This window comes from Chlorocebus sabaeus, chromosome 1 (assembly GCF_047675955.1).
Source record: "Chlorocebus sabaeus isolate Y175 chromosome 1, mChlSab1.0.hap1, whole genome shotgun sequence".
NCBI lineage: Eukaryota > Metazoa > Chordata > Mammalia > Primates > Cercopithecidae > Chlorocebus > Chlorocebus sabaeus.
The window spans coordinates 114,976,777-114,996,322 of NC_132904.1; the positions used below are offsets into that span (position 1 = coordinate 114,976,777).

Genomic DNA, 19,546 nt, shown 5'->3' on the forward strand with positions numbered 1-19,546 from the left:
TCACTATGTTGCCCGGGCTGGCCTGGAACCCCTGGGCTCCAGTGATCCTCCCATCTTATCCTCCTGAGTAGCTGGGACTATAGGCGAACGCCACCACACCCAGCTTTCCACATGTATTTTATAGAAGCAGCTTGTGGGTATTTACAAAAAAGCCTATTGGGATTGACTGGAAATGCATTGACCCTCTAGACCAAACTGGTGAAACTCAGATTTATTCTTCCAGTCCATGAACCATGGCATCTCAATTTACCTAGGTCTGTCAGTTTATTTTGTAGCTTCAGCATATATGTATTGCACATAGTTGTTTGTCCCTTGGTATCCACGGGGGTTCGTTCCAGGATTCCACCCTCCCTTGCAAATACGCAAACCCTCAGATGCTCAAATCCCTAAAGTGATGTAGTGTTTGCATATAATCTCTGGACATCATCTTGTATACGTTGTCATCTCGATTACTCGTTATCTAGTAGAGTAAGTGCTATGTAGATAGTTGTTACACTGTAGTTTAGGGAACAAGAAAAATCTGTACATACCCAGTACAGACCTAACCATTGTAAGCCTAACACTTTTGGTCTGCAGTTGACTGAATGCGCAGATGTGAAAACCCAGATACAGGGGACTGACTATTTTCTCAGTTATACCTAAGCATTTCTTTGGGTAGAGAGGTAGTGAGTGGTGTGTGCAGCTTCAAGTGTCTGCTTTTCCCAACTTAGATCTTCTATTTCATCAGTGGTTTGTAGTTCCCAGCGTAAGAATTCCGTTCATACTTAGATGTAGTATTGGGGTATGTTCAGTTTTACATCTGAGAACAATTGTAGGAGGTGATAATTACTGATATATTTGGACATATTAAGGACCACATCTCCCCTCTTCCCAACTGATTATCTTGCTTCTCCATTTAGGCTGTGAAATCTGACAGCATGGTGGAACAGTATCTAAAACAGACAAAGGGGCTCTGAATTAACCTGGGCTTCACAGCAATGATGTGTTGAGAAATGTCTGACTGCTTCACAGTATGAATTACGTCAGCAAAATGCTCAGATTCCTATGCGCACAGCTGCTACTAAGGACATACCATACACACATTTGGAGTTCCAGTGGGTTTTTATTGAGATAAATTAACAAAAACCAAGATTTTACCATATTTTCTGAACCTTATAAACTCAGCAGACTCTGGTCCATATATGTGTACATACAACATAACACATCCCAACAAAAACAGAGCCCCACTGGAACATCTGCCAATTAAGAGAAAGCCAATTTTCCCTTCCCCCGATGTTTCAGAAATTTTGAGTTCCCACTGTTCACTTCTCAGTGGAACTGGTCCCTTGTGGCTAGGGACATTGGAATTCTCTACCATTTTTACTGAACAAAAAATAATTTTTTTCCTTTGTTTCAAAAAAGGGAACAGTGACTTTGTTTTCTCCAGGCACCCCTTTCCCCACAACCAATGGTTAAAACACAGCAGCCTGTATCTTAATAACCCAGCCCTACCCCCTCCCTTGCCCAGCATTGTCTACTGGAGAATTTAAATACACTTCTGTTGGAATCTGTCAGCTGTGGAGGGGCAGAGTCCAGGTGCCAGGCTAGCTCCCTCTGACCTCATGAACTGTGACAACCTTTGGACACTTAACTCTTTACTCCAAAGATGAGTTTTTAGATCAGAAAGGAGAGTAGATTTTCTTTGGGAGTTTTAAAAAACTATCTTTAGAGATATAATGTACAACTACAATCTCACAGAAGTCCACTCAAGTTCACCAAAAAGCTGACTTACTTCAGCTCTCATGAAGCCAATAATTTTGATAAAGGTATTTGGCAAGAAAATGATTCCACAATAACAAATTTAAAGATACCAAGAACGTTGAAAAAATAGCAAATTAAAATAACATGGCTTAATTCCCAAGAACTTATTTCATTTTTTGTTACTCATCTAGAAGGTCAGGAGTGTGGCTAAAGGCAGTTTCTGATGAGGTTATGAGCTTCCAAAGTGTTTCTAAATCCTTAGTGCAGACACCCTCCCTTTTGGGGCAAAGTACCCTCCCTCCCACCCCATTAAAAAAAAATTAAAAAATTAAAAAATTAAACGTCATCAGAATGAGATGTTTTGATTCCAACAATTTACACTCAAGGCTTTGTGCTGAGTTGTCGTTTGAACCAAGCATGATGGTATCAAGCACAAAGCACGTGGCAAAGGAAAGATGCTCCCATCTCATTCTGAAAACAAATACTGATAACCAAGCCCACCCTCCAACCCTTTGGGGCCAACCCATTTTATGCTGCTGGGACCAACTTGAAACAATTTAGAGGTATATTTAGGTTTCCCTCTCCCCTACTTCTGTGAAAGATCATTTTTACAATAAATGTATTCCATTCCTATGGGAAAGGCAAAACACTATTTATCCCCATCAAGAATATATGGGGAAAGAAAAAACATAGGCCTAGAGGTGGCAAGGTGTGTAACAGTCCATAGCCCATTACACAACTATACAACCAAAGACTAAACCATGAGTTGGATGTAGTTTTAACATTAAAAATAGGGGGTAGTTCTCATCCAAATGAGCCCCTGGAAAATATTGTTACTTTAAAAAAAATACATATCCAATATTGGAAAGAATGTGAAAACAACTTCCAACAGTAACAATGCTCCTTATTATGAGGGCCCAAAAAAGAAAACAAACAAAAATAATAAAATAAAAAAAAAAAGACCAGGCTTTGACCTAGTCCTTAGAGCATCTTTCCATTGAACAATTCCTATTCAAGAGTCAAGCACCAAAACTGGACAGCTGCCTCTACAAGACCTTGTCCAGTAGTGGTGTCCCAGATAGTTTAAGTGCCACTCCTCATTAGAGGCTATACTTCAGTAATACTTTCAATTTTAAGTCTGTGCTTTAAGAGGGACCCACAGGCATGTGGCACCAGGCAGTCTCAAGGTGGCAAAGGAGACTGCACTTTTTGTTTAGTCACCCACATGTTCTCTAGCGAGATACAGAATTGCATTTATACTCTTTTTCTACTATATGAATGATCCCTCTTATCTCGCAAGAGGTGGGGGAGAAAGAGAGCTGCATCGGTACAAGGGCAAAATTTTTTTGGTCAAAAGTTGACACCTTTTAAATTCCCTCTCCCACCCCTCCCTGGAAAAAAAGTTACTTCCTTAATTAGGTTTTCTATTTAGTAACCAACATTAACTGGACAGAACATATGAGGCTTGGGTTCCAAATAGATGAGCTTGCTCTTTTTTGGGTTTGTACCGTGCAGCTCTTGCTACAGTTGTTAAGGAGTTAGGGCTGTGTCCCATCAGGAGGCATCTGTAGGATTTTGATCTCCAAGGAATTGTGGGTGAGTCACAAATCGTTTGCTCACAAGTAGGCAGAGTCAAAAAAGCAACTTCAAGTAGTTGATTTCTTTGTCCAAAAGAGTTAAAACATTAAAGTATATGCAGGACTTATTTTGTAATATTTTAGGGTTTTGAAAAACAATAAAATATGGAAATCAACTTTTTTAAATTTTGTTTTTCCCCCCTTTCCCGATGCCTCCTGATTGACCTAGTACACTGGGTTAAAAGGGAATTAAAAACATTAAAAAAAAAAAAAAAAAAAAAAAAAAAAAAAAAAACTTCACTGGTTTTGATTCATCTCACTCCTTTTGCCTGGAGATCAGGCCAAACATCAAGCATGTTGGGAGGGGCACAATTTAAAGCAACACTATTGACTGTAAAGCATTTGCCGGCAATTTACAGTGCAAAATGACAGATAACAATTCTTGTCACAACGCAAGAGAATGGCAAGCAGCTTTCTGTAGCATGAAAGTTAACAGCTCTCAGGTTGCCCATTCCTGCAAAAGTTTATGTATTGAAGTGGGCAGAGGGCAACACATTTACACACTACAGGAAATGATCCACAGAAAATTAAGCTCCAGAACTGCTAACGTTACCAAAGCTGGTACTGGCTAATATTCTGAAATGCAAATCTGTGCTTTATATATATACTGCTCAATGACACTGCCACTCAATAGAATTCCCACACTGCAAGGTAGACCAATCTATCTTTGCCCCCTGTTGCAGAGCTTGAAATATTCCTCAAACTTTTAGAGGGGGAAGAAGCAAAATCAGAGCTTCTCAAAATATATCTTGAATTATCAATGTTTTGAAGCTTCCTTGCTCTCTGGGAAACCTACTCCAAAGGTACTAGATGAGACAGTGTGGCAGCAAACAGTACATCCCAGATTTCTGGGCCCCTTTACCAACACAGGGTACCACAGAAATCTGCTCTCTACAGCAAGAGGCCAAAGTACTTTCTAGAGTTTAGTGTTGCGTAAAACTGAGCCCCTCTCATCTTTAGCTGCTCCCATAATCACTCTAATCCCCTTAATCCCAGCAACCTTCATCCAAAAAAAAATATATATATATGTATATATATATATATATATATGAACCCAGAAAAAAAACTTATTTACAAAGTTTATACAAGTATACACACCCAATTTTCTATGGGACACGCTTTGCCACAGAGGAAAGAGGGTCAAGGCTCTGACATGTCTACACATCAAGTGCCATACTGCTACTGGAGGCGTATGTAAACCAGTCTTTAGTGTCTGCTATAGAGCACAAAGGCTTGTCATATGGCTCCTGCAATGATAGACTGCTCTTTCCTTTGGGAGCGATGATGTTTTATCTACTCAGCCCAGAAGAAACTTTTACTTGGGATTTTTTTTTTAAATACATGTATTTACAGTGCGGATGAACTGCAGTTGCATATCAACTCCTCCACAAAAAAAAAATAATAAAAAATAAAAATAAAAAAAATGGTGTTTAACATTACTAGTAAGTTTCAACTTCTAGCCCTGGGCTTGAGTATTGGGTAGAAAGGGAAGAGACTTCAACTTGAAACCAAATGAAAAGACAACATTTTTTAAAAGAAAAAGAAAGAAAAAAGGAAAGAAAGAGTTACTATTGTTGATTCCTCGGGCTGTGTCTAAAAGATGATATTCTGAATGGTCTCATAGCATAAGGCACTTCGCACAAATAAGTAATAAGCTCTTCAGGCTTAAAAAACGGATGAGTAATCAGGGAGAAGTTGAAATGCACTCGAGAGTCAGCTGTTGGAGAATTTTGAAATCATAGACAAGCTTGTGTGTTCATTAAGATTCTTCTCTTTTTAGGGTTTCTCCCCTTCTCTTCTTTCTTTTCCTTCCTTGTCCCCTTTCCCCAGAAAACATTTTTTAAAAACCAGCAGTTAGTGCAACTAATGTTCAGTCAGCACACAGTGCAAACAAGTGGAACAAAAAAGGTATAGTCCTTCTTTTCAGCCTTTTTCTCTTCACCAGTTAAAAAAAGAAAAAATGTCTGAGCTCTTTTAAGTCTTCGTAGTTCCAAAATAAAAGATGAAAAACCCACAAAGAGAAGAGCATTCCCCCCAAAACGATGTGTCACAGATCCAAACGAGCCTTTTGTAGTTTGTCAAAGCCTACAGAAAAAGGGAATATGAAATTAACATTCTGAAAGCAACACAAACAAGGATACATAGGTTTTCACAATCCTCATCCCAAATGCTCTTTTCTAGTAGCTTCTACTGACCCTGTGCCTACTACAGAATCTACCGGTTATAGGATTAAATAATATCTGGTAGGCAACTCTGAGACAGATTGGGGGCCTGAATGAATGTGAATGTTCTGACAGCAGGCAACCCTCACTCATAACAATTAAATAATGGGAAAAAAATTACACCTTAAACAAACTGAATACTCTGCCAAAGTACTAGCAAACATTGGCTAGTTTTATGCTTGTCCAGGGGTTTGTGTTTGATGTTTAATTTAAGGAAAAAAGAGTAAAGAGTAATTCAAAAATTATTTAAGTAACAATTGATTGGGTGAGGTGGCTCCCGCCTGTAATCTCAGCACTCTGGGGAGGCTGAGGTGGGCAGATCACCTGAGGTCAGGAGTTTGAGAGCAGCCTGGTCGACATGGTGAAACCCTGTCTCTTATTTAAAAAACAAAGAGACAAAAGTTTTAAGTAACATTAGGTTACTTAAATAGGTAAGATGTTCACCTATAATTTGGAAACTATTCTTTGTCAAATCAGATTTTCTTTAGGAAATACTGTAACAACCTACCTTGCTTAAAGCTGAGCCTTATTTCGTGCATTTCTAACTAGAGCCCAATAGTCATCAAAAGATGACAGAGGCCGGGTGTGGTGGCTCACACCTATAATCCCAGCACTTTGGGAGGCCAAGGTGGGAAGATGACTTGAACCTAGGAGTTTGAGACCAGCCGGGGCAACACGGTGAGACCCCATCTTAATAAAAATAAGAAAAGATGGAGAATAGGTTGTCCAGGAAATCAAGGGTGGGTATTTTTTAAATTTATGTATTTGACAGTGTTTCACCCTTATTGCCTAGGAAATCAGAGTGGGTTATTTATTTACTTATGAGGCAGAGTTTCGCTCTTACTGCCCAGGCTGGAGCGCAATGGCCTGACCTCGGCTCACTGCAACCTCTGCCTCCCAAGTTCAAGAGATTCTCCTCCCTCAGCCTCCTGAGTAGTTCAGATTACAGGTGCCCACCACCATGCCTGGCTAATTTTCTGTATCTTTAGTGGACACAGGGTTTCACCAGGTTGGCCAGGCTGGTCTTGAAGTCCTGACCTCAGGTAACCCACCCACCTCGGCCTCCCAAAGTGCTGGGATTACAGGCGTGAGCCACTGAGCCCAGACTGAGTGGCTTTTTTTTTTGAGATGGAGTCTAGCTCTGTCACCTAGACTGGAGTTCAGTGGCGCGATCTTGACTCACTGTAACTTCCACCTCCTGGGTTCAAGTGATTCTCTTGCCTCAGCCTCCTGAGTAGCTGGGACTACAGGTGTGTGCCATCACGCCCGGCTAATTTTTGTATTTTTAGTAGAGACAGGGTTTCACCATGTTGGCTAGGATGGTCTTGATCTCTTGACCTCGTGAACCACCCACCTCGACCTCCCAAAGTACTGGGATTACAGGTGTGAGCCACCGCACCTGGCCCAGAGTGGGTATTTTAAAAAGATGGCCATCCTCATAATCTGATTAAACATTTGGTAATAAGGTATTATGGATAGTTTTACCAGAGTTACTAATGTACTTCCTAGAAATTAAGAATAAATGCTAAAAACATTTTACATTTTCAGAAATGTAAATACTTTCATATTCAAAACTGCTGGCAGAGCGCGGGGACTCATGCCTGTAATCCCAGCACTTAGGAGGCTGAGGCGGGTAGATCACTTGAGGTCAGGAGTTCGAGACCAGTCTGGCCAACATGGTGAAACTCCATCTCTATTAAAACACACAAAAATTAGCTGGGCATTGTGGAGCATGCCTGTAATTCCAGCTACTTGGGAAGCTGAGGCACACCAGAATCGCTTGAACCCAGGAGGCAGAGGTTGTAGTGAGCCATGATTGTGCCACTGTACCCCAGCCTGGGCAATAGAGCCATGATTGTGCCACTGTACCCCAGCCTGGGCAACAGAAAACTGTTTTTTGAACAGTTTTCAAAAAACACCAACAACAAACTGCCCCCCGCCATTGCCAAAAAAGGCCAGGCACAGTGGTTTGAGCCTGTAATTCCCACACTTTGGGAGGCCAACGCAGGAGGATTGCTGGAGTTCAGTTCTAGACCAGCCTGGGCAACAAAGCAAGACCTTATCTCTACCAAAAATTCAAAATACTAGCCAGGTGTGGTGGCATATGCCTACAGTTCCAGCTACTCAGGAGCCCAGCAGAACTAGGCTGCAGTGAGCTATGACTGCACCACTGCACTCCAGCCTGGATGACAGCAAGACCCTGTCTCAAAAAGAAAAACAAACTGCTGAAAAAGATTCTTTTTTGCTTTCATTATTTTAGGTCTCTGAATTTAAGTACTGCTAACCTACCACATTACTCAGGAAGCTGCATCCAAGAACAACATTTACAGATTCTCTAACAAGACTACAACCTCCCACAAGACATATTATTTACTGTCATTCATGCTAGTTGGTATTTTTACCCTTTATTGCTATTATATACGGTGTGACATCAAATTTCCCCCAGGGAAGATTTTTATTTCCCGCATTTAAAGGTTCCTCTTAGCTATTCTGTCAGGGACGTACATGCTTGTTAAGGTTTCTCATCTTCTACAGGCTCGCTGTGGTATTCTGCCACATACAGGCTCTTATCAATGTTGCTTGGAATAGGTTTAATTTCTGTTCCCAGCTGCTCCTCAATACTTTTCAGGTTGAAGCGATCATCATATGTGATCAAGTTGATGGCTAAGCCAAGATGACCAAAGCGACCTAAAAAAAAGTTGTTTAAAAATTTTAATGAATAAAATATGAAAATCAATGCAAATTGTGCAAGTCAAGCAGTGGCAAAACCACACAGGATTGATAATTCTGTTCAGTGCCACTCTTAGCATGCAAAACAACTTCTTAATGGTCTTCAAACACAGGTTTCCCTACAACTTCAGGTTTTGCAGCCCAAAGTAGTACTTTATTTTACCTTTCTCAAATGACAAAACGGCTACTCATCTGTGTCAAAAACTGTCATAAAATATACACTAAATAGTCACAGACCATACCACCTAATGAGTGAAGTTCTCATTTGTTAATTTCATCTCAAATTAAGCAAAGTTATTTTAACTTTTCTTAATAAATGTTACAGAAGAATTAGAAATTAGTCTTAAATACCGAACAACTGAATTAGTGAGAACAACTGTTCTCATAGCTACTGTACTCTATTTCACAAAGGAACAAAATTTAGTCATTATGCATCTCAAAAAAGAACTTCTATCAAGAATATCACGTCTTTTTTCCTCACCTGATCTTCCAATACGATGGAGATAGGTCTCGGCCAGCTTTGGGAAATCAAAGTTTATTACCACATTCACAGCTTGTATATCAATACCTCGGGTAAACAGATCTTAAAAAAAAAAAAAAAGATAATTTTCATTCTATCTTTCAATTTAGAAATGTCTCTCAGTATAATACTCTCTAATACACACAGCATAACCTAAGTTTATTAATTTAATTCAGTTATTCAAATGTATTTGCATATTACTGGCATTACCTTTCTTTTTTTTTTTTTTTTGAGGCGGAGTCTTGCTCTGTCGCCCAGGCTGGAGTGCAGTGGCACTATCTCGGCTCACTGCAAGCTCCGCCTCCTGGGTTCACACCATTCTCCTGCCTCAGCCTCCCGAGTAGCTGGGACTACAGGCGCCTGCCACCACGCCCGGCTAATTTTTTTGTATTTTTAGTAGAGATGGGGTTTCACCGTGTTAACCAGGATGGTCTCGATCTCCTGACCTCGTGATCCACCCATCTCGGCCTCCCAAAGTGCTGGGATTACAGGCTTGAGCCACCGCGCCCGGCCGGCATTACCTTTCATAATCACATTATCATGAACAACTTTCTGCTCACAAGTTACTTTTTTCCAGTAATTGTAAGCAAGTTTTAAAAAATGTGTCTAAAAGAGGCTGGGTGCACTCAAGCCTGTAATCCCAGCACTTTGGGAGGCCAAGCTCAGTGGATCACCTGAGGTCAGGAATTTGAGACCAGCCTGACCAAAATGAAGAAACCCGTCTCTACTAAAAAAAAAAAAAAAGGCCGGGCGCGGTGGCTCAAGCCTGTAATCCCAGCACTTTGGGAGGCCGAGACGGGCGGATCACGAGGTCAGGAGATCGAGACCATCCTGGCTAACACGGTGAAACTCCGTCTCAACTAAAAATACAAAAAACTAGCCGGGCGAGGTGGCGGGCGCCTGTAGTCCCAGCTACTCCGGAGGCTGAGGCAGGAGAATGGCGTAAACCCGGGAGGCGGAGCTTGCAGTGAGCTGAGATCCGGCCACTGCACTCCAGCCCGGGCTACAGAGCAAGACTCCGTCTCAAAAAAAAAAAAAAAGTTAGCTGGGCGTGGTGGTGGGTGCCTGTAATCCCAGTGGCTCAGGCAGGAGAATCGCTTGAACCTGGGAGGCAGAGGTTGTGGCGAGCCGAGATCGCACCATTGCACTCCAGTCTGGGCAACAAGAGTAAAACTCCGTCTCAAAAAAAAAAAAAAAAAAAAAAAAAAGACTGATATTCAAAGTCCTCCAGGCAGGGCTTGGTGGCTCACACCTGTAATCCCAGCACTTTGGGGAGGCAGAGGTGGGTGGATCACTTGAGGTTAGGAGTTGGAGATTAGCCTGGCCAACATGGTGAAACACTCCCTCTACTAAAAATACAAAATATAGCTGGGCATGGTAGTGCGCACCTGTAGCCTCAGCTCCTCAGGAGGCTGAGGCGCGAGAATCACTTGAACCTGGGAGGCGGAAGCTGCAGTGAGCCGAGATCGTGCCACTGCACTCCAGTTTGGGCAACAAGAGCAAAACTCCGTCTCAACAACAAGAATAACAACAACAACAAAGTCCTCCATGCTATGCTTTGTCCTAATTTACTTCCCTAACACATCTCAGTTTTTCTTCTCTATCAAACTTATCTTCTTAGCCATCTGACCATCAGTCCCCTAAAACTTAATTCATGTGTTTGAAACTTACCTAGCCTAGAAAGCCAATTAAAATCTCATCTCTTCTCAAACCACCTCAGCCAATTATATTACTCTGCTACGAACACTTGGGATTACTTACATACTTCCCATTTGCAGTCACCTTTACTGCCTTGTGGATCTAGTCCAGTGAATGATTTTGCAAACAGTTTTACTACAATATAGCCATGCTCATTTGTTTATGTATTGTCTAGGCTACTTCTGAGCTACAATAGCAAAACTCAGTATCTGTAATAAAGACCAACTAATGTGCAAACTCTAAAAAATTTACTATCTGGCACTTCATAGGAAAAGTATATGGGCGTTTCCTTAGACTCCTAATGTTTACCTTTTTATCTCTCCAATTAAACCACACTCCCCCGAAGGGGTGGTATTTTATATATGCCCTTCAGTATTGGTCCTTCAAAAACTTATCTGAAGAAACCTTACAAGCAAGTAATGATTTTTAAAAGCCCAACTGTCGGACACGGTGGCTCACACCTGTAATCCCAGCACTTTGGGTGGCCGAGGCAGGCGGATCACCTGAGGTCAGGAGTTCAAGACCAGCCTGGCCAACATGGTGAAACCCCCGTCTCTACCAAAAATTAGCTGGGTGTGGCAGCGGGCGCCCACAATCCCAGCTACTTGGGAGGCTGAGGCAGGAGAATCACTTGAACCCAGGTGGTGGAAGTTTCAGTGAGCTGAGATTATGCCACTGCACTCCAGTCTGGGTGACACAAACTCCACCTCAAAAAACAAAACAAAACAAAACAAAAAAACCCAAAAAAAACAAAAAAAAGAAATCCTAGAAGTATTGGTAGGGTGTGCTGGACTATGTCACAGTATGCACCGTGTAGTATGAACAAAGCAAAAAAGAACTTGGGAGAAAAACACGGGGTAAAGGAAATACAAAAATACTTACCAGTGCAAACAAGATTGCGGCATAAGCCATTTCGGAAATCATGAAATACACGATTTCGATGTTCCTAGGAGAAAGCAATTTATTCCATTTGATTAGTACTCATATACAGCCCCAAATTTCCCATGATTATTTCTCCTAGTCGATCGGTTCTACCCAAAATCTGTTTATAAGTGATCCATGACATTAAGCTGCTTTCAAAACCAAATATGAGTTAAGTTACTGATCTCTTCATCTACAGAAACTGTTTACTTATGAAATTTCATAATGTAGTTAACAAAAAGTCATTTTGTTAAGTTTTAAATTTTTTGCTAAATCAAATTCTGAAATTTAGACATTGCATCTTTCTCTAAAGGCAAACAGTAAAGAAAAAAGAAAAATCAGCCAGCTGAGGGGCCATATTTAAAAATCCAGAGCAATGCTGTCCAGTAGAAATTTCTGTAATAAAGGAAATGTTTGTGTCTGTACTTCCACTTCCAATACAGTATCCAGCAGCAACAGGTGCCTAACTGAGCACTTGAAATGTGGCTGTGATTGAGAAACTGACTTTTTATTTTAATTTTAACTGATTTAAACGGCCACATGTGGCTAGTGGTTATTGGATTAAACAGAGAATTAAACATGGGAATGAAAGGAAGAATACAGTTTTACATTTGTATTATGCCTGACAGCTTACAAAGTACTCATTTAAACATTTATCTTAATTTTCCTAACTACCTTGTAAGTTATGAATATGTACTATTATCTCTATTTTATTGCTAGAAAATGAACCTTAGGGAGGTCAAAATCAAAGGTCCTTTGGCTACTAAGGAACAGTTTATTCTTAAACTCAGGACATTTAAAAGACCATTAAAACAAAATAAAATAAGAGATTTCTTGTTAAATTTGTGCAAGTTCTAGTTTTATACTCACCTGCCTCATTTTAGCATGAATATAGAAGCAAGAATAACCCAGTTGAGAAATCTTCTTGGCTAGTAATTCAACTCGCTGAGAGGAGTTACAGAAAATGATCGACTGGTTTATCTGAAGCTGAGCACAGAAAAAATAAGAAAAATAAAAACCTTCATTTGGCTTGCCAAATCTTGAAAACACTAACCAGGAAACAAGAAACATTAACATGGTCTAAAACTTAGAATCTTATGATGTGAAAGAGATGGTAAATTCTAAGTACTTTAATAGATGGAATATAATAATATCTAAGATTTATTGTATTAGAGTGTATTTCTTAAGGGCCACATAACTGTCAACAAGAGTAATACAACTGATTATCCGATTCCAAGTAGTTATGTTTTATGTTTTTCCATTTAAGAATGTCTGTGTCTGTGTGTGTGTGTGTGTGTGTGTGTGTGTGTGTGTGTGTGTGTGTGTGACAGAGAGAGAGAAATGGAGTTTCACTCTTGTTGCCCAGGCTGGAGTGCAATGGTACAATCTTAGCTCACTGCAACCTCCACCTCCTGGGTTCAAGGGATTCTCCAGCCTCAGCCTCCTGAGGAGCTGGGATTACAGGCACCCACCACCACACCTGGCTAATTTTTGTATTTTCAGTAGAGATGGGGTTTCAGCATGTTGGTCAGGCTGGTCTCGAACTCCTGACCTCAGGTGATCTGCCCACCTCGGCTTTCCAAAGTGCTGGGATTACAGGTGTGAGCCACCGTGCCCAGCCAAGAATATCTTCTTTAATATACTCACAACCAATGCCACTAGCACTGGGCAGCACTTCAGCACCACGAGTAGGAGCCAATTAAAACCGTGAAATCAGCAACAAAAACTTGAAAAATATGGCACAGACAGTGAAAAGGATACTTGTTCACAGTATGAGAGCTAAACAAGAAGACAGAGCATTGTCTTCTTCAACCTCAGCTGGGAATGTGCGTGTCAGGTGACTTAAACTCTTTGCCACACTGTACACGTCCACAAATGACTGCTAAACTGCCTTGATTATTAATTCTGGAGTTACAAATAAATTCTAGTGACTAAGCAAATTCACAAATACAGAATATGTGAATAATGAGTATTAACCCTAGTAAAGGTCTAAGTATTTCAGACACTATTCAAAAGTGTATCTGTGACTTGTTAATCATTTAGTATCAACTTTAGGTCAACAACTAAAACTGCCTTTTAGGAAACACTATGAATTTTTTAAAAACCTTTTTTCCTTTCCGAGATGGAGTCTTGCTCTGTCGCCCAGAGCTGGAGTGCAATGGCGTGATCTTGGCTCACTGCAACTTCTGCCTCCTGGGTTCAAGCAATTCTCCTGCCTCAGCCTCCCAAGTAGCTGGGATTATGGGCACGCACCACCACGCCCAGCTAATTTTTTTGTTTTTTGTAGTAGAGACGGGGTTTCTCCATGTTGGCCAGGCTGGTCTCGAACTCTTGACCTCGTGATCCGCCTGCCTCAGCCTCCCAAAATGCTGGGATTACAGGCATGAGCTACCATGCCAAGCCAGAAACACTATGAACTTTTATACAGTGAAGATGGTAGGAAAACTGATGAAATAATCTGTTTTACTGGGACTCGAGAGATGATATTCAACAGCAGAAGCCTACTTCTTACCCTGGAGAAAAGTGTGTTGAGGCAGTGTACTTTTTGGCGCTCAGTTACATACGCGTAGTACTGGGTTACTCCCTTCAGAGTTAGTTCCTCCATCAGGTTAATCTCATAGGGTTTCTGCAAATGGGAATTCTGGGCGGGAGAAAAAAAGAGACGGTTCTTCTTCTTAAATGAAAGCAGAGTTCATCTCAAATTCAAAATATACCCATCCTATAGGTTTCTGTCTAATCAACTCTTGCAATAAGGGATGCAACTCTCTTCAAAACAAAATATATGATCTGTCATTACAGAATTTTCCCCCCACTGCCCTGAGACGGAGTCTTGCTATCACCTAGGCTGGAGTGTAGTGGCACCATCTCCACTCACTGCAACCTCCACCTCCTGGGTTCAAGTGATTCTCCTGCCTCAGCCTCACGAGTAGCTGGGATTACAGGCACACGCTGCCACAACAGACTTATTTTTGTATTTTTAGTAGAGACGGGGTTTTCACCATGTTGCCCATGCTGGTCTCGAACTCCTGACCTTGTGATCTGCCCACGTTGGCCCCCCAAAGTGCTGGGATTACAGGCCTGAGTCACCACGCAAGACCCGATAGAAATAAATTAAGATATAAGATCTCAAAAATGCAGCTAAGTTACTACACGTTGAGTATTCCTTATCCGAAATGCTTAGGAACAAAAGCGTTTCAGGTTTTAAATTTTTTCTAATTTTGGAATATGCGCATTACACTTAGTGACTGAGCATCCTTAATTTGAAAATTCAAAATCAAAAGAACATTTCCTTTTAGCATCATGTTTGTGGCTCAAAAGGTTTCAAATTCTGCAGTATTTTGGATTTCAGTTTACGATACTCAAGCTCTATTTTGTATATAGAATAATACTGGAATCAATTCAGCTAGCACCAATGGCTATGTCATCATGACACCAAAAACTAAGTGAGAGATGAGGAATTTAATTAATTACTATTACAACCTTCGTAAAAAGTCAGTTAATTTATGTAAAACAAATCTTTAATTGATCAACTGAAGAAAGAGCCAAAGGCTTGAAATAATTAGTATAAAGTATTTTCACAGATAGGAATATGTAATTACGAATAAAAGCATACTCATAGGTCATAGGATGGCACTGATTCCAAGTACAGATTTATACTCACCATGAACTTCTGTACACTAAGAGGGAAAGTAGCGGAATATAGTAAAATCTGCCTGTTTTTAGGTAGCGTGAGAATAATATCCTCCATTATCTGCACAAAATCCTGTGACAGCAACTTATCTGCCTGCAGTAGAAAGAAAAGACAATTTTAAAAACACTAAAATAATGTCTAAGGTCTTTGGTTAATACATGGTCAAAGAATAAGGCATCATCCAACAAAAGCATCCATGAAATGTTCCTGGTGGAAAACAATAAATTCTCTCCAACACTGCAGAGTCAAATATGCGTAAGGGGGCAGAATCTATGATCCCCATCTTCTAGGGGAAAAAAAAATTCTACACTACACAGATAAACCTCCCCCTTTCTATAACAGAATTTAATTAATTAATTTATTTTTAGAGACAGCATTTCACTCTGTCACCCAGGATGGGATGCAGTGGCATAATCATAGCTTACTGTATGCAGCCTGAACCTCCTGGGCTCAAGTGATCATCTTGCCTCAGCCTACTGACCTACTGAGAAGCTGGGACTACAGGCACATACCACCATGCCCAGCTCAACAGAATTTTATTTTATTTTTTTATTTTTTATTTTTTTATTTTTTTTGAGATGGAGTCTGGCTCTGTCTCCCAGGCTGGAGTGCAGTGGCCGGATCTCAGCTCACTGCAAGCTCCGCTTCCCGGGTTTACGCCATTCTCCTGCCTCAGCCTCCCGAGTAGCTGGAACTACAGGCGCCCGCCACCTCGCCCGGCTAGTTTTTTTTGTATTTTTTAGTAGAGACAGGGTTTCACCGTGTTCGCCAGGATGGTCTCGATCTCCTGACCTCGTGATCCGCCCGTCTCGGCCTCCCAAAGTGCTGGGATTACAGGCTTGAGCCACCGCGCCCGGCCCCTCAACAGAATTTTAATGTGATGATTCTCATTAAAGAGGTAGTATGGTGTACGTGTTTTAAAAGTACAGGTTCTGGCTGTGCACGGTGGCTCACGCCTGTAATCCCAGCACTTTGGGAGGCCAAGGCAGGAGGATCACGAGGTCAAGAGTTCGAGACCAGCCTGACAAACATGGTGAAACCCCATCTCTACTAAATATACAAAAATTAGCAGGGTGTGGTAGATCGCACCTGTAATCCCAGCTACTCGGGAGGCTGGGGCTGAATAATTGCTTGAACCTGGGAAGTGGAGGTTGCAGTGAGCCGAGATCACACCACTGCACTTCAGCCTGGGCAACAAAGCAAGACTCTGTCTCAAAAAAAACTACAGGTTCTGGAGCTAAACTGCCAGGTTGAAATCTTGCCCCCTTCATTTCTTAGCTGTGTGGGAATGTTACAGAATTACTCTGTACTTCAGTTTCCACAACTGTAAAATTGTAAAACTAAAATTTCGATGTTTACATGATGTAGTAACTACTTTACAGGGATTTAGAAAAAACTTGGCTAAGGTTAGGTGTGGTGGCTCACACCTGTAATCCCAGCACACTGGGAGGCTAAGGCGGGCAGAGCATTGAGGTCAGGAGTTCAAGACCAGCCTGACCAACATGGAGAAACCCTGTCTCTACTAAAAATACAAAATTAGCCGGGCATGGTGGCACATGCCTGTAATCCGAGCTACTCGGGAGGCTGAGGCAGGAGAATCGCTTGAACGAGGCTGAGGTTGAGGTTGAGGTTGCGGTGAGCCGAGGTTGTGCCACTGCACTCCAACCTGGGAAAAGAGACTCCGTCTCAAAAAAAACCAAACCAAACCAAACCAAAACAACAAAAAAGAAAAAACTTGGTTTTCAAGTTATCCAGCCACTCCTCTTCTTAAAAATTAAACCTAGGCCGGGCGCGGTGGCTCAAGCCTGTAATCCCAGCACTTTGGGAGGCCGAGACGGGCGGATCACGAGGTCAGGAGATCGAGACCATCCTGGCTAACACGGTGAAACCCCGTCTCTACTAAAAAATACAAAAAAAAAAAAAAAAAAAAAACTAGCCGGGCGAGGTGGTGGGCGCCTGTAGTCCCAGCTACTCCGGAGGCTGAGGCAGGAGAATGGCGTGAACCCAGTAGGCGGAGCTTGCAGTGAGCTGAGATCCGGCCGCTGCACTCCAGCCTGGGCGACAGAGCGAGACTCCGTCTCAAAAAAAAAAAAAAAAAAAAAAAAAAAAAAATTAAACCTAAACTCTGGCACCTGTAAGAAAAAGACAAAAGCTGAATTCCTACGAATGCCTAGCTACTGCATCTGAAGCATAAAACATATTTTATAAGCAAATTAAAATCTGGATGTCTACATACTATAGTAACTACTTGACCGGATACCTACCTTACAGGTTTCTTGTAAAAATTAAATGAGAAAAAAAAAAAAAGTAAAGCACTTAGTGTTGGTACCCAGTGATTAATAAATGTTCTCTCTCATTACTTAAAGATAAAAGCCTGATTTGAATTAAATGTTACCTAAAACACAAACCAGGCTGGGTGTGGTGGCTCACGCCTGCAATCCCAGCACTTTGGGAAGCCGAGGCGGGAGGATCACCTGAGGTCAGGAGTTCAAGACTAGCCTGGCCAACATGGTGAAAACCTGCCTCTACTTAAAATACAAAAATTAGCCAAGTGTGGGTAGTACACATCTGTAATCTCAGCTACTCAGGAGGCTGAGGCATGAGGATCACTTGAAGCCAGGAGACAGAGATTGTAGTGAGCTGAGATCACACCACCGCACTCCAGTCTGGGTAACAGAGTGAGTCTGTCTCAAAAAAATAGTAATAATAATAAAACACAAACCAAATGTGAAAATAACCTCATGTCAAAACATTAACACTGATACACTACAGATCCTCCTTGACTTACAATGGGATTATGTTCTGATAAATTCACCCTAAGTTGAAAATATTACCCAAACCTACTGAACATCATCACTTAGCCTAGCCTCCTTGAAACATGCTCCACTTAGCTTATAGTTGGGCAAAATCACTTGACAACACCGTATACTGTACAGTATCGGCTGTCTGCCCTCAATGATCATGTGGCTGACTGGGAGCTGCAGTTTGCTGCTGATGCCCAGCATCATGGGAATATCATATAGCATATTACTAACCAGGAAAAAAATTAATCTTAAAAATTCAAAGTACGGTTTCTAATGAAAGCTTATCACTTCCATTGAAAAACCATAAAGTGAACCATCGTAAGTCAGGGACCATCTACATATGTACAAAACATGGCTAGATCCCAGGACTACAGATTTTAGTAAGTTTTTAAAAGGCATTTGTAACATGGTGAGATAATACGTCTAACAGAGATTAATAACCAAACAGTACAAAGTAGTATGCACAAAATGAGACAATATATATTATATGCTTTTAAAAATTAATTGCCGAGGCTGGGCGCGGTGGCTCAGGCCTGTAATCCCAGCACTTTGGGAGGCTGAGACGGGTGGATCACGAGGTCAGGAGATCGAGACCATTCTGGCTAACACAGTGAAACCCCGTCTCTACTAAAAAATACAAAAAACTAGCTGGGCGAGGTGGCGGGTGCCTGTAGTCCCAGCTACTCGGGAGGCTGAGGCAGGAGAATGGCGTAAACCCGGGAGGCAGAGCTTGCAGTGAGCTGAGATCCGGCCACTGGACTCCAGCCTGGGCAACAGAGCGAGACTCCGTCTCAAAAAAAAAAAAAAATTAATCGCCGAGTAGAAAGAGATGTAGAATAAATTTGGCTTTGCGGTTATTCACTCCTCTTCTAAAAAATGAAAATAAAACCTAATCTCTGCTATCTCTAAGAAAAAGACAAAAAGGAGAATTCCAATGAATGCCTATAATCTACTCCCTCTGATGGGTAAAACACATTTTATAAGCAAATTAATTTAAACTGATTGCTTATGTGTTTACTAGATCATAAAACCCAAGCAGCTTTTGCTTCATTCACTGGCAGTTATAAGCAAAACACAGAAAAGTACAGAATGGTATAATGCCAAATGAAGAGATATTACCTCATCCAACACTATCATCTGGACATGATCAACCTTTGCTACTCCTTTCTTAATAAGATCCAGGATTCTTCCAGGGGTAGCAATCACCACGTGCACTATGCAAGATTTAGAAAACATATATTCTCATTAATTTTAATTTGGGCAAAAAGGATATTGTAAAGGTTTATCATATTACAGTCCTGAGTTGCTTAATGATAATTCTGAGAAATGCATTGCTATGCGATGGTACAGCCTACTCCACTATATAGCTCCATTATAATCTTATGGGAACACCAACATACATGTGGTCTGTCACTGATCAAAACACTGTTATGCAGCACATGACTATCTTTTATCAGAAACACTAGGCCGGGCACCGCGGCTCATCCATGTAATTCTAGCACTTTGGGAGGCCTAGGTGGGTGGATCACATGAGGTCAGGAGTTCGAGACCAGCCTGGTCAACATGGTGAAACCCTGTCTCTA

General features: G+C 41.3%; 1 protein-coding gene across 3 annotated transcripts in view; it reads right to left on the reverse strand.

Moving 5' to 3' along the window:
- Positions 1 to 1,082: 1,082 nt before the first annotated feature.
- The window catches only part of DDX6 (DEAD-box helicase 6), a 43,967-nt gene continuing 25,503 nt past the window's right edge, over positions 1,083 to 19,546 (reverse strand). For all 3 annotated transcript variants that reach the window (XM_008021118.3, XM_038005106.2, XM_008021119.3), the window contains exons 7-14: positions 19,083 to 19,177; positions 15,130 to 15,252; positions 13,981 to 14,109; positions 12,339 to 12,455; positions 11,430 to 11,493; positions 8,811 to 8,912; positions 8,105 to 8,287; positions 1,083 to 5,462 (exon numbers count right to left, since the gene is read on the reverse strand). In XM_008021118.3, coding sequence (XP_008019309.1) covers positions 8,112 to 8,287; positions 8,811 to 8,912; positions 11,430 to 11,493; positions 12,339 to 12,455; positions 13,981 to 14,109; positions 15,130 to 15,252; positions 19,083 to 19,177 — 806 coding nt within the window. In that variant the 3' untranslated portion in view covers positions 1,083 to 5,462; positions 8,105 to 8,111. The remainder of the gene's footprint in view (positions 5,463 to 8,104; positions 8,288 to 8,810; positions 8,913 to 11,429; positions 11,494 to 12,338; positions 12,456 to 13,980; positions 14,110 to 15,129; positions 15,253 to 19,082; positions 19,178 to 19,546) is intronic.